The 14,911-nt window shown below is 40.1% G+C and overlaps 1 protein-coding gene across 4 annotated transcripts in view; it reads left to right on the forward strand.

Moving 5' to 3' along the window:
- si:ch211-220f16.2 (golgin subfamily B member 1) overlaps positions 1 to 14,911 on the forward strand; it is a 72,997-nt gene that overhangs the window by 24,450 nt on the left and 33,636 nt on the right. For 3 of the 4 annotated variants that reach the window (XM_054770122.1, XM_054770123.1, XM_054770125.1), the window contains exons 15-16: positions 3,846 to 3,952; positions 6,888 to 7,011. In XM_054770122.1, the coding sequence (XP_054626097.1) occupies positions 3,846 to 3,952; positions 6,888 to 7,011 (231 nt within the window). The remainder of the gene's footprint in view (positions 1 to 3,845; positions 3,953 to 6,887; positions 7,012 to 14,911) is intronic. The other variant, XM_054770124.1, reaches the window with a different exon arrangement.

Genomic DNA, 14,911 nt, shown 5'->3' on the forward strand with positions numbered 1-14,911 from the left:
AAAAGTTTGTCAGCAACAAAAAATATTAAATAATAACAAATATAAAATAAAATAAAATGGGCAAATTAACTGGAAAGGTTGCCAACTTTTGGAATAATGAATAAGGGACACATTGTTGGCAGTGCCAGTGAACCCGATTTGACACAAACCTGAATTTAATTTGATGTCTGTTTTAGAGTAAGACTAATACATGGGAATTTAATTGTTTAAAAATATATATTTTTAGTAAAACATAACACAATTAACAGAATAAAATAACAATACTACAATTATAAATATAATAAAATAAAAAATGAAAATAAAATGTAAATATCTTTCCTGCTTAATATAAATCTGTATAAATTGAGTGTCCAGGTTTACGATAGCGCAGGTGTATCCAACTTCCAGCACTATTAAAGCTACTTCTACAAAAAGAAAGGAGAGGTGAGCTGTTTGTGTTTCATGTGACTGGTAACATTTCAATTGTACTTTATTTACAAATGACATCTCCACTCAGTGTGTCATTGTCTTCATGCTATATTGTAGTAATTTGCCATTAGATACAGGCATCATGTCTGAATTGAACAGTTATAGTAAATACTAAGAGTATAAGCAAATATTCTTTGGTGAGCTACACAACTGATCACACGGCGAGCTACTTGTAGTTCACGTGCTACCTGTTAAGATCCCATGATGGCTTAACTATATAAGATGGACACTACGTGTTTATGTTAAACAAATTAGACATAAAACTAGTATTTTGAAGACAAGACATAAGAGCAAGGTTAAGTGCAAAGTAAGTCATAGCTTCCCTGTGGGAGAAAAATGAGCTCTGAACAAACCGCATTGCTTGTGTATTTTAAAGATAAAATGTCACTGTGGTTAAAAAAGAAACTCACATTTGGAGTCCGTGGACCAAAGACTAGGCGGATAACTATAGCTTGCTAGTTAGCTGCCGCCAGAGAGACAGTGGAGCCAGGCAAAATATGTAAACAAAGATGGTAGAATAGTCTGACTTACTGGAAATGCGAGTCTAACGTGAGCGATCACACACGTTGGCATCGAAAGGCTTAGACTGTGACAAGCTGTCGTAAATTGACTTCACATTTCACAGACTATTTTTCATTCAACTGGCAACTCAATACGGCACAGTAGCCTGTGTTTTTATTAGGGATTTTTACTAGGGATTAGGCGATTCGAAGTCTGGTGCTTGTGTGTTTCATCGAACATGGCAGTAACATTATTGACACCTAGTGACCAGTGTAGTATACTACATATAATCACAATGTCTAAGAATGGCTCTTCTGAAAGCCTATATTAATTATATTTTAATTTTCATTTAGCCATTTTTATGCTTGAAAAAGCTTCACTTAAGCAAAAATATAGACCACCCTTGTTTCTTCAGTTTATTGATACAATTTAATGCCTAATGTACAACTGAAGATACATTTGTTTGGACAAATATAATGATGATCACAAATATACATTGGGTACGGAAAGTATTCAGACCCCTTGAAATTTTTCACTCTGTGTCATTGCAGCAATTTGCCAAAATAAAAAAAAAGTTCATTTGAAGTGTTATTAATGTACGCTCAGCACCCTATCAGTTTAATTAAACACAGCTGGACTCCAATGAAGGAGCAGAACCATCTCAAGGAGGAGCAGAAGAAATTGACGGCATGTGAGTTAAATATGAATGTCGCTGCAAAGGGTCCGAATACTTATGGCCATGTGATATTTCAGTTTTTCTTTTTTAATAAATTTGCAAACATTTCTACATTTCTGTTTTTTTTTCTGTCAAGATGGGGTGCTGAGTGTACATTAATGAGAAATAAAATGAACTTTTTTGATTTTGGCAAATGGCTGCAATGACACAGAGTGAAAAATTTCAAGGGGTCTGAATACTTTCTGTACCCACTGTATCTCATAAGAGGTTAATTTAAGGGCTGATATCTAGCAACTTCCCTGGTTTTCTTGATAATAAACAAAATCACTTACCGTAAGTTCTTACATGAATAGCTATAGCATTGTACTGCCAAAAAATGTAACTCTTACGAGCTATTTTTGTTGTCATTGTTATATTTGTCCAAACAGCAACACATTTAGTTGTATCAGGCATTAAAATGAACAAGAAACTGAAGAAACAAGGGTGGTCTAATCATTTTTTCCAAGACTGTATTTTTGACTAATAATAGACTGTATTCAACGACGAAACTGCATGGTTTACCAATATTGTTTAAAAAAAAAAAAGTAAGAAGTAAGAAGTAATAAGTGTGATGTATTGAGGGACTACTGTAGAAACATCTCAAGGATGATGCTCCAGGGCTCAATTTTGACCTTAATGGCAAAGGGTGCAAATACTTATGTACATGTGATTTCTTGTCGTTGAGGGGTGTTGTGTGTAGATAGAGGAGAGAAAACTAAGAATTAATTCAATGTTGGAAAAATGCTGTTACATAAAAAAAGTGAATAGTCTGTGAATACTTTCCGGATGCACTGTATTTTCCTCTTTGTGAATACTTTCCGGACGCACTGTATTTTCCTCTTTGCTTTGCTGCTATCATAATTTAAATCATTTCTTAGTGACTACAGCTCATGTTTATCCTCTTGCTTATGCACCCAATCAATACACTGACCACCACTCTAAACTCTTTCTACTCTTTTCTTTTCCTACTTTGAGCTTTCCGCCCCCTACACATCAGCCTATGCCAAAACAGATGGGAACATGTTTTGTACATCACTAAGACGATCACATGGGGGATAATTACAAAAAAAGCCTGCTTTCATCTGTCCAAAAAATGCAAATCAAAATGCAATGAAAGAATGATCTGACTAAACCCAGTGAGCGTGATGAAATATTGGCATCTCAAATGATTTGTTATATTTGTCTGCTCCTCCTCCTCACAGTCACGTTTACTCCCTTGTCTGCCATACAGTAAGTTTGAACGGAGTCAGTTGTCATTTGCAATGCAAACGGGCAAGATCTAATCATAGTGTTTTTACCAGTAGAAGTCTTCTTTTGTTCACATTGTCTCTCTTCCCTCTCTACTCAGTCTTTGTCCACACATATACATTACCGGTCAAAAGTTTTAGAACACGAAACCTACATTTTTAAGTGTTAAGATGGTCTGTTTCTCTTCCATTGTTAATTCCCTACTTTTTTGCCATTTTTGGAGCAACAAATTACTTTCTCCAGTACAATGCTGTTCAACTGCTTTTTACGAGGGTATAGTACTACAGCGTGTTCCAAACACAGTTTTTATGCAGACAGAGCAGGTAGTAAGTACTCCAGAATGCGGAACACTTGTAGGAATTAGTTTCACTAACTGCCAAATTGTTGTTGTTAAATTGTTGACCCATTTTGTGGTCCCTGAAACAGGCGTTGTTGTATAATTCTGAAATACACATTTTTCACTTTTGGGTAACTTTACCGTTTTTTAACCTCTGGCACTTCACCACTTACCTCTGTAACGTTTCAAGCTATTCATTGGATTTGAACAACTTGAATTTCAATAAATAATACTAATTTCAATAAATAACTGGAAAAACTGGGGTGTTCTCAAACTGCATATTGTTGTTTTTTTTTGTTGTTTTTTTTTTTACTTTTGCTGCTTTCGATCTTTTTTTTGTTTGTTTGTTTTTTGTCTCAACTCCTTCTTCACCAAAACCACCATCTGTGATCACATTACTTTTCTTAAGTCTATCTCTGTTGTCCCATCTTGGCTAGAATTGTATCCATATTCCTCTATTTCATGCCCACCTTCCATCCATACCTACATCCCGAATCCAACCCCAACGCCCCTTTTTCCCCTGTGGCACAAAACTGATTGAGGATGACTGGTTCTTTCCTGGCTACTCCGATCCAGCTTTGGCCACTCGGCAGCAGGAGTTGGAGGAGGAGCTGGCTCAAGCAAGGGGGCTCAGCCAACACGGGGGCAAGAAGCTAGCAGAACCAGCTCAACGGAGCCTACAGGTAGGCATATACAGTACATTACTCTAGCCCAGTGGTTCTCAATTATTTTCTGTCATGCCCCTCCAGTGGAAAGAAATGTTTTCACGCTCCCCCTCGATTTGAAATACTGTTGAGAAACTGATAATATCTATTTATTTATATGTGCTGTACAGACTGAACTTGAAACTGAAACCAGGAAAATGCAACAAAATGGAGAGCTGTCAAACATACAAGCTGTGAAGCATACAAGCTCACATCACCCCCAGGGGGACTCGCCCCACTATTTGAGAAGCACTGCTCTAGCCGATATACCCATATTGTCTGGCACTTCATTTCCAATACCAATATCATCAACTGATACTGATATAGGCAGCATCCCTTCCATCAAACTAATGTCAGGTGACATCTTGTGTAGTAAATGATTCGTTTCACAAATACAATACTGACAAATTACTGCAGTATAAGTCATAGAAAAAGTGTCATATTTATGTTAAACATTTTGTCTCAACAAATTAGTAATTAAAGAATATCAACTAAAAGTTAAGTAAAATAACATGTTCTTTTACTATCAACTAACAAATGAATCCAATTAAATAATGCTGGCAGCGATACGGTTTAGAAAGCTGCACATTTCTATGTGGCACCAACATCCACATAAGAACAGAGTAAAATGCAAAGTATGAAACTCTGGACTAATACATTCCGTGACATTAAAACTGGGCGCATTTAGCACGTCTCCTGTCGCCTCTTATTTTGCTGCAGGTATGCTAGCTGCATGTGACTACGAGAAATTCTTCCGGACGTTATATTGCCATAAATTCCACACTGAGTGCACCTGAAAATAAGCTGCACCCACCGATTTTAAAGAGACAAAACATTCTGTACATATATTGCCCACACTTGTCTATAAGCCACAGATACCCATGTTCTAACATGGTATATTTACATAGAAAGACACACTATAAACCTTGCAATCTTACCTACACTCTGTGTTCCCAGCGGCAGATGTTTTCAACAGCAGTCCAAGCAGAAGCTGTAGTAGTTCTACACTTGATCAAACGTACTTATGATTTGTCAGTTCAAAACATGATATTTGTTTCTATTGCGGAAATTAGCTACTTTCTGTTTCGACACTTTAGGCGTCATGGGAACTGTAGTTCGTTTAGCCATAAATTTGTAGTATTGTAGTTGAAAGATGCAGGGTTCAAAGCATAGTCCGGAAATTGCGGTAGATTAGAAGTATTAGAAGATGTGTTACTCCCTTTTCATAGCGCTATACAGTTATTGTAAATTGTATATTTACAATACGAAGGTGAAATTTGTAAATAATTCCAGGCCACAAACATACTGAACTAGGAAGATTGTTGCTGTGTGGATCGCTTGTGCGCACAATTTTGCGGCTTCACTCTTATTATTTACAGGTCGATCTATGTTCCCACCCTCACCTATGGTCATGAGCTTTGGGTGATGAACGAAAGAACGAGATCGCGGATACAAGCGGCTGAAATGAGTTTCCTCAAAAGGGTGGCTGGACTCTCCCTAAAAGATAGGGTGAGGAGCTCAGTCATCAGAGTAGAGCCGCTGCTCCTTCACATCCAGAGGAGCCAGTTGAGGTGGCTCGGGCATCTAGTCCGGATGCCTCACGGACACCTCCCTGGTGAGGTGTTCCGGGCATGCCCAGCCGGGAGGAGGCCCCAGGGCAGACCTAGGACACGCTGGAGGGATTATGTCTCACAGCTGGCCTGAGAACGCCTTGGTGTCCTCCCGGTGGAGCTGGAGGAGGTGGCCAGGGACCGGGAAGTCTGGGCTTCCCTACTGAGACTGCTGCCCAGACCCGATAAGTAGAGGAAAATGGATGGATGGATAGCACTCTTACCACAGTTTTTCAAAAATATATTAATTAATAAATCATGCTGTTTCATGATTCATTCATTTGAATACAACCTATTATTAGTGAAAAAAAAATGCATATTTCAAATGTAACTTTTTTTTGCCTACATGAAGCATTTTCAAGTCGGCTAAATGAATAAAATACTAATAGACATTCAGAAGACTCAAAGACGTGAAGACATTCAAAGACACTGGTCACTAGGTGTCAGTAATGTTATTGTAATGTTGGGTGAGACGCACAAGTACAATAATTGTTCACCGGAACAACAGGCTTTTATTGCAGGTTTGAAAGATCTCAGACCAGGCACAATAATCCCTAACATGGGCTACTGTTGCGGCCCCCGATGTCACTTCCTGTCCGGCCCGCCACTCAACTCACCTAGCACCGGAACACATTTACAGCAACAGACACACAAGCCTTGGGCTATGTTCACACTGCAGGGTACAATGCCCAATTCAGATTTTCAGTTAAAATCCGTTTTTTTTTTTAATGTCATCGTTAACGTTACCAAAAAAATGCGAGATGTTAATGTGGAAGCAAACCACAACGTCACACGCATTTCTATGTGTTCACGGAAATACAGATTGTGGCTTTGTGTGCGCTCCTTAAAGCGTTTGTGGCAATTTCAAGAATTTTGCGCAACGGGAGTCAACCAAGCTTTTCTTAACCAAATGATTCCACATTGGAGATTAAGAAGAAAGAGTGCAAGAATTTTGGCTATGGTAGTTCATGGAGAACTTGCTACTACATCTGTGTTTGTAGCAGGAGTGGTGGGACATTGCTGTGAGCCGCTTTACTGTCACTTTTTACAAATAATTTTTGGATGAGAAGAACTTTTGCCTACATCAGTGAGTACCTGTATCCAAGTTTCACACAGTAAACCACGCCTTTTGATGTTGTATAGGTCAGATACTGTATATGCCACTTGAGCGTTCAGACTGCAGTTGATCAGATACATATCAGATACAGGTCACATATGAGCAAAAAAAATCATGTGAACGTAGCCTTATTTATGTATTAAATGTCTTATTTTCTCATATATAATGGAATTGTTTTTTCACATAGGAGGATTTTGAGTTTGATGGACAAGGCCTCTTCCAGGAACCCCGGCATACCTCGGAGAGCACAACCCCAATGGAAGGAGAAAACATGGGAGGTTGGTGGCCTGAATACAGTACTCCTGACACAGGTGGGAGAGCCTCTAGACAGTTTGCACTACCATGCACGGTCATCCTCACATTTGGGTTTGCACCATAACATTATCAACATATTCTGTGTTGAATTGCAGATTGTTTTTGTCTTTTTTTCCTCCCCCCCATTCCAACTTGACCAAATTTTGAAAGACAGACTGCCTATATGGAGTGTAAATATTGCAGTTTCCCAAACTTCAAAGTGACGTGACCCATTTAGATTGCTGGCCCATTTTTATTGGACACTTGTCTGAGTGAAAAGGTATGATATATAGTGTAAATTTTGTCATTTTCTCCGCAAAGTTATTTATTTATGTCTTTATTTTGAAAGGGGAATGAAACAAAGCTGTGTTATGCAGGGTGCTGTTTTGGGACATTAAGAGAGAGCTACCTAATTCAGCATTCATGAAAAAAAAAATAACTACAAAAATTCCTGCGGAAATTTTAAATGGGCCTGCCTTTCGCCTACTTCCAGCCCGGCGTTGTATCCTTGCTGGTTGCTTGCATGTTATAGGCATGTTATGGCCTGAAGGGAAGTTTTTGATTCAAATATTAACATTTTTCAATTAAGTCCCCACAAAATGATACCAAATATGAATATAATCATAATAGTAACAAATACCTATCAACAAAAATAAAATGGGCTGCTGCGCTTTGCTTGCAGACCCATAATAACAATTTGTACTTCATTGATAAGGTTTTTCGTCAAGCGTTGAGATTCCGTACTTTGTTGGGCGGTAATTGAACACACCATAGTTGCTGTGAAACGCAAAAGTGAACTTTATAACTTTTACACTGTGACTCCCATTCCATGTGTTCATGGATTATCTAATTTACATTATCATTCATTAGTGGTGACTAGCTATACATTTTATTCTTTAAATGTGTGTAGTAAGTATGTGAGGCATACCTGTATGTAGGGCTTAAACCTGGATTGTGTGAGAATGGCGATTGAAGAGAGAAGGGGAGGGTTCTGGAGCTGAATTTAATTTAATAATTACAACAGTCTGTTACGTTTGCGTGTGCGGCGGACCACAAAGTGCAGAAGCAAGGTGAGTGGTGACAATTTAGAGTCGTCTTTAACAGGAGCAAACAGAAAGCGCTGGAGTCCGTAGTTTGCAGAACTCCAGGAAAAAAGGTACATACAAACAGGTTTGCAAAAAGGGCAATACAGAGGGACAACTGGAGCACCCAGCTGTAAGCTTGAAGCTTGAAAAGGCTTGTGTAGAGATGTCGTGAGTGCTCTGATCAGCAGTAAGGAAGGAACCGGCGTCTCACAGCTGCCCCTACTCAGGTATAAGTAGGAGGCAGGATAATTAACTGCCGGTGTGTCCAGTTGTCCTGGCTCCTGCTGCGCGCCCAGCTGTGGGGGAGAGAGAGAGAAAGCGAGAACGAGGCACAGCAGCAGATTACCGTCACACAGTCACTTATATTGTAAATGTAGATCCAAAATCGGAGGAAAACATCAACGTCAAGTTAGCAGTATGGTTTGGAGGGTGAGGGGGAGCGAGTCGTGTGTCAAAAATAGACAATATTTATGGCCCGCTCAATTACTCGCCATTCTCGGGTGGTCTTGGATTATAAGACCACTGAAAAGCGGGATCTACTGTACTTGCCACCTTTTGGTACCAGATGAGTTGGCTTTTCTGTCATAGGCTTTCACATTGTCCAGTTGCTTCCAGAATCCATCCATGAAGTGCAGTGCAGTGTTAAGAGAATTTCCGTGAAGTAGGATTCCTTAAGGCTGGGTTATACTTTCTGCTCGAACGAGCTGCGCGGAAATCCGCTCGAGAGACTGTGTGTGGCAGTGTATCGAAAACAAGCATCTACCACTGTACTAAACTACAGCGGAAGAAGTTTGCCATTTTCTAGTTGACTTCCAACAGGGCGACACTTGCGCGTCTACTTCTTGAAGAAGAGGAATTGTGGGGTATTTATTTGCTGCTGCAACAGAAAAGGAAGAGAATGCGGTACACTCGTCCTTTGAATAGGAGTGCTGCAATCGCAGCTCGTCATTCTTCCCACAACAGGGACTTGTACCCCAGCAGGAGAATGTGCTTACAAAAGGCATGCTGAACACGGCAAAAGAAAATAAAAACCAAACAACTTGACTTAAAACTTGTTTCAGTGTTTGTTTATGCTTAAACTACTGTGCGTCAGTGTAGGCTCCTTCATATAACTGCCGGTATTTCTGTACTTCAGCTGTGAGGATGTCCTGCTCGTCTGCCATTGAATTCCGCGTGACTCCATCCGCGTAGTTACAAAAATTTGGTGGTGCGCGGAGCGGGAATTTTCCGCATGAAAAGGGCCGCTCGAGAGATGTGGGTGCGAAAATGACGTCATTTGTCCGCACAGAGCCGCACGGACCTCGCAAATGCCTCGCAAAACAGGCTTTATTTATAACTACAATATGTTTGTAGTTAGAGCATAGAAAACCTGTTTACAACCTTTGAAATATGTTGGGTTTTTTTACGTTATTAGGGCCCTATAGACATGAAATAACATCCCTATAGTCACCTTTGCACTCATATTACCCAATAGAGTAGACATAATAACAGAAAATAAGCCATTTAAGACATAAATAAGACTCGTGCTTATGTGTGTAGCTGTAAAAGTGTTCTGGCACAAGGGGAGCTGAGTGGGGGGGCAGACAGGAAGTGAAGTTGGGGGCTCAGAGTTGAGTTTTACGGCAGCAAAGTAAATTGTGTACATATCTTTCATGTATAGATTATTTTTTATCTTCTGACTTTCAAGATATTGAAGAAACAATTTTTACAGTCAAAAAGTAGTCAAGGGAACTATTAATTAATATTTTTTATAATATTTATAGGGCCGCACCGTGGTCTAGTGGTTAGCACGTTGGCCAACACAGTAACAGCCTGGAGATTGGGAAGACCTGGGTTTGATTCTCCCTTGGGCATTTCTGTGTGGAGTTTGCATGTTCTCCCCGTGTGCGCGTGGGTTTTCTCCGGGTATTCCGGCTTCCTCCCACCTTCCAAAAACATGCATGTTAGGTTAATTGGTGACTTTAAATTGTCCATAGGTATGAATGTGAGTGTGAATGATTGTTTGTCTATATGTGCCCTGCGATTGGCTGGCGACCAGTCCAGGGTGTACCCCGCCTGTCGCCCGAAGTCAGCTGGGATAGGCTCCAGCATGCCACCGCGACCCTAATGAGGAGAAGCGCTTTAGAAGATGGATGGATGGATAATATTTATAATATTTTTATAATATAATATTTTATAATTGTAATTTTGTTTTTTTTAATTATTTTTGTCCTGAGTTGAAAAAGTTTGGGAAAATCTGCATTAGTATTTTAGCATTCATGTTTTATTGTTTTCTTGTGAACTCAAGTATCTGGGTCACAACTGTGATCAAAATTTTACACCATCTCCCATTTCCAAAAATTGCCCAACAATCTTAATTAAATTTACACATTTTTTTGTTTGCTTGCTTTTTGATGTGACGTGCATGCTGGTGGAACTGACTAGTTTGCTGGGTCAGTCTTGTGAATGCGCTTAGCTCTCGTGAAATCATGTAGGTTGCAAGCTACTATCCATCTGTGGTAAGTTTTATTTTTTTACTGATTGCATGTTTTTCCTCAACGGTTGGATTTACACTACAGACATTCAGTGTAAGCGAAAAAAATCACACATGGGATCTGATAACCTCAGATTCACATCAGCCCTAAATCATATTTGGCGTTTCAAGCATGGTCATTTAGTAATGGTGTAACGGTACATTTACAGTGGAACCTCGGTTAGCTTCATTAATTTGACTCCAACTGAAACTTTACTCTAAACAAATAAGATTTTCCGATAAGAAATAATGTAAAGCCAATTAATCCGTTCCAGAAACACAAAACAAGTTTTTAATAGCTTTACAATTAGTTTTACTGAAATATTGATACCTCCGATACCAGATCTTTATGCTCTTAACATCAATTCTCAATTCAAGATTCAAGATTCAAGATTCAAGAGAGTTTTATTGTCATGTGCATGGTAAAACAGCAGTTATACCATGCAATGAAAATCTTATTCTGTTCATTCTCCCAAGAAAAGAAAGAAAACACAAGAAAGAATAAGAACATAAACATAAACACATAAACATAAATACCAATAAATTAAGCAACAACAACAGAAGAGACATTAATCTATGAGTGTGTGCGTGTGTTGCGTGCGGCGTGTGCGAGTGCTTCGTTGAGAAGCCTGATGGCCTGTGGGTAAAAGCTGTTTGCCAGCCTTGTGGTCCTGGACTTCAAACTCCTGTAGCGTCTGCCTGACGGTAGGAGTGTGAATAATGAGTGTTGTGGATGTGTGCTGTCCTTGATGAGGTTGTGTGTTCTGCGTAGGACTCTAGATGTATAAATGTCTTGCAGTGAGGGGAGGGCTGCCCCAACAATGTTCTGTGAGGTCTTGATCACCCGCTGGAGTGCCTTCCTATCACGTGTTGTACAGTTACCGTACCAAACAGTGATGGAGGCGGTAAGGACACTTTCGATAGTGCATCTGTAGAAGCAACTCAGAATTGTGGTGGACATGCCAAATTTCCTCAGTCTTCTCAGGAAGTACAGTCCTTTGTGACTTCTTCATAATTTGTTGGGTGTTGTGAGACCAGGTGAGGTCCTCGCTGATGTGTGTGCCAAGGAACTTGAAGGTTTTCACCCTCTCCACCTCAGTCTCATCAATAAACAGGGGTCTATGCGGCTCCTTTTCCCTTGTTCTTGGGTCGATGATCATCTCTTTAGTCTTATCTGTATTGAGAAGGAGATTGTTATCACGACACCAAGCTATGAGGTCCGCCACCTCTCTTCTGTATGATGTTTCAACACCACCAGTGATCAGTCCGATGACTGTAGTGTCATCCACAAATTTAATGATGCTGGTGTTGTTCTGGGAGGCCACGCAATCGTGGGTGAAGAGCGTGTAGAGGAGTGGACTCAGCACACACCCCTGTGGGGTCCCAGTGCTCACAATTCTTGAGCTGGATGTGCGGTTGTGGACTCTGACTGACTGGGGTCTGCCTGTGAGAAAGTTAAACACCCAGTTACAGAGGGAGGGAGACAGGCCAAGTGTGAGGAGCTTATTTGTGAGTTTGTGGGGGCAGACTGTATTAAAAGCAGAGCTATAGTCTATAAATAGCATTCTCAGTGTGAATTGCTTTGCATTCTTATAGTAGTTGTTAATCATTCATAATTTAATGGTTTTCTTATTTATTAGCTTGGCTATATTTTAAATCATAATACTTCTGTGTTTAGAGTAAATTAATTAATCTGATGTATTCTTATTATTTATGCTACAGTACAGTGGTATGAAAAAGTATCTGAACCTTTTGGAATTTCTCACATTTCTGTATTAAATCCCCATCAAATGTGATCTGATCTTTGTCAAAATCACACAGATGAAAAAACTGTCTGCTTTAACTAAAACCACCCAAACATTTATAGGTTTTCATATTTTAATGAGGATAGCATGCAAACAATGACAGAAGGGGGAGGAATAAGTAACTGAACCCTCTGCCTAAGGAGACTTAAAGAGCAATTGAAACCAATTTTTACCAAACAATTCAAGTCAGGTGTGTGCCCAATCACTGATGAGTGGTTTAAAGCTGCCCTGCCCACTATAAAACACACAGAATTGGTAAGAATTGACTTGATGAGAAGCATTGTCTGATGTGCACCATGGCTCGCTCAAAAAAGCTGTCTGAAGACCTGCGATCAAGAATTGTTGATTTGTATAAAGCTGGGAAAGGATACAAAACCATCTCTAAAAGTCTGGATGTTCATCAGTCGACAGTCAGAGAAGTTGTCTACAAATGGAGAGAGTTTGGCACTGTTGCTTCTCTCCCAAGGAGTGGCCGTCCACCAAAGATGACGGCAAGAGTTCAGCGCAGAATACTCAGAGGTAAAAAAGAACCCGAGAGTGTCTGCTAAAGACTTACAGAAATCACTGGCACAGTCCAATATGTCTGTGCACACATCAACTATATGTAAAACAATGGCCAAGAATGGTGTTCATGGGAGGACTCCACGGATGAAGCCACAGCTGTCTAAAAAAACATTGTTGTTCGTTTAATGTTCGCAAAAAGGCACTTGGACACTCCACAGAAGTTTTGGCAAAATATTTTTTGGACTGATGAAACCAAAGTTGAATTGTTTGGGAGGAACACACAACGTCATGTGTGGAGGAAAAATGGAACAGCTCACCAACATCAACACCTCATCCCCACTGTGAAGCATGGTGGAGGGTGCATCATGGTTTGGGGCTGTTTTGCTGCCTCAGGCCCTGGACAACTTGCAATCATTCATGGAAAAATGAATTCAAAAGTTTATCAGGATGATTTGCAGGAAATCCTGAGGCCGTCTGTTAGACAGTGGAAGCTAAAAAGAGGATGGATGCTGCAACAAGACAATGATCCAAAACACAGAAGTAAATCAACTTCAGAATGGTTTCAGAAGAACAAAATACACGTTCTGGAGTGGCCAAGTCAAAGTCCACACTTGAACCCCATTGAGATGCTGTGGCATGACCTCAAGACAGCGATTCATGCCAGACATCCCAGGAATCTGACTGAACTGCAGCAGTTTTGTAGAAAAGAATGGGCCAAGGTTAGTCCTGATCGATGTGCCAGAGTGATCTGCAGCTACAGGAAGTGTCTGGTTGAAGTTATTGCTGCCAAAGGGGGGGGCCACAAAATATTAAATGTGAGGGTTCAGTTACTTATTCCTCCCCCTTCTGTCATTGTTTGCATGCCATCCTCATTAAAATATGAAAACCTAGAAATGTTTGGGTGGTTTTAGTTAAAGCAGACACAGTTTTTTCATCTGTGTGATTTTGACAAAGATCAGATCACATTTGATGGTGATTTTATGCAGAAATGTGAGAAATTCCAAAAGGTTCAGATACTTTTTCATACCACTGTATGATTTGAAACACACTACTTTTTAAAATTTAGATGCGCAAAGTATCAGTCCCAGATCGGTAAGGCCGATCCCAGCCTGGGTTTTACACAGTTTCACGAGTTAGAAAGGAAATCAGTGGTGTCACACATCACTACCACACGGACACCACCTTCATGTTTTGCTGTGAGTTATTTCTTGAATTCAGTCGTTCACTTGCAACTTTCTTTGGCTCCATTTTGAGTTATTGTGCAGCTGTGATCATTTAGAAAAGCAGAGACTTGTGGCGTAACTATGTTAGTTAGCATAGACGGGCGACGTAGCTGACTTCCGCAAGCTAATAGGATGCGAACAAGGACATTTTGTGATAAAATTACATTAAGAACACAGCTGGACTCACACAGTGTATTAATAACACCACAAGACACATGCCATATTGTATGCTAAACGAAAAATCTACGCAAACAGAGGCAAAGTTTTACCTTTAATTTTCAACATTAACCAAAAAACACAAAAGACTACTCCAAAATGTGCAGTTTAACTGTATTGGGGTTTGTCCTGAGGTGTCCGAAAACCAGTCAGTGTCTGGGGTGACCACCATTTGCCTCAAATACTGTATATATCGATCCAGAGCAACCCAAACATGCTCAATGGGGGACATGTCGGGTGAGTATGCTTGCCATGCAAGTATTGGGATGTTTTCAGCTTCCAGGAATTGTGTACAGATCCTTGCAACAGGGGGCAGTGCATTATCATGCTGCAACATGAGGTGATGCTCGTGGATGAATGACACAACAATGGGCCTCAGGCTCTTGACATAGTATCTGTGTGCATTCAAAATGCCATCAATACAACAAAATGCACCTGTGGCAGTGGGGTTATGGTATGGGCAGGTATGTATGTTATGGACAGCAAACACAGGTGCATTTTATTGATGGCATTTTGAAGATAGTGGGCATGTTTGGGATGCTCTGGAACGGTGTATACGGTATTTGACACAA

This window comes from Dunckerocampus dactyliophorus, chromosome 3 (assembly GCF_027744805.1).
Source record: "Dunckerocampus dactyliophorus isolate RoL2022-P2 chromosome 3, RoL_Ddac_1.1, whole genome shotgun sequence".
Taxonomy (NCBI): Eukaryota; Metazoa; Chordata; class Actinopteri; order Syngnathiformes; family Syngnathidae; genus Dunckerocampus; species Dunckerocampus dactyliophorus.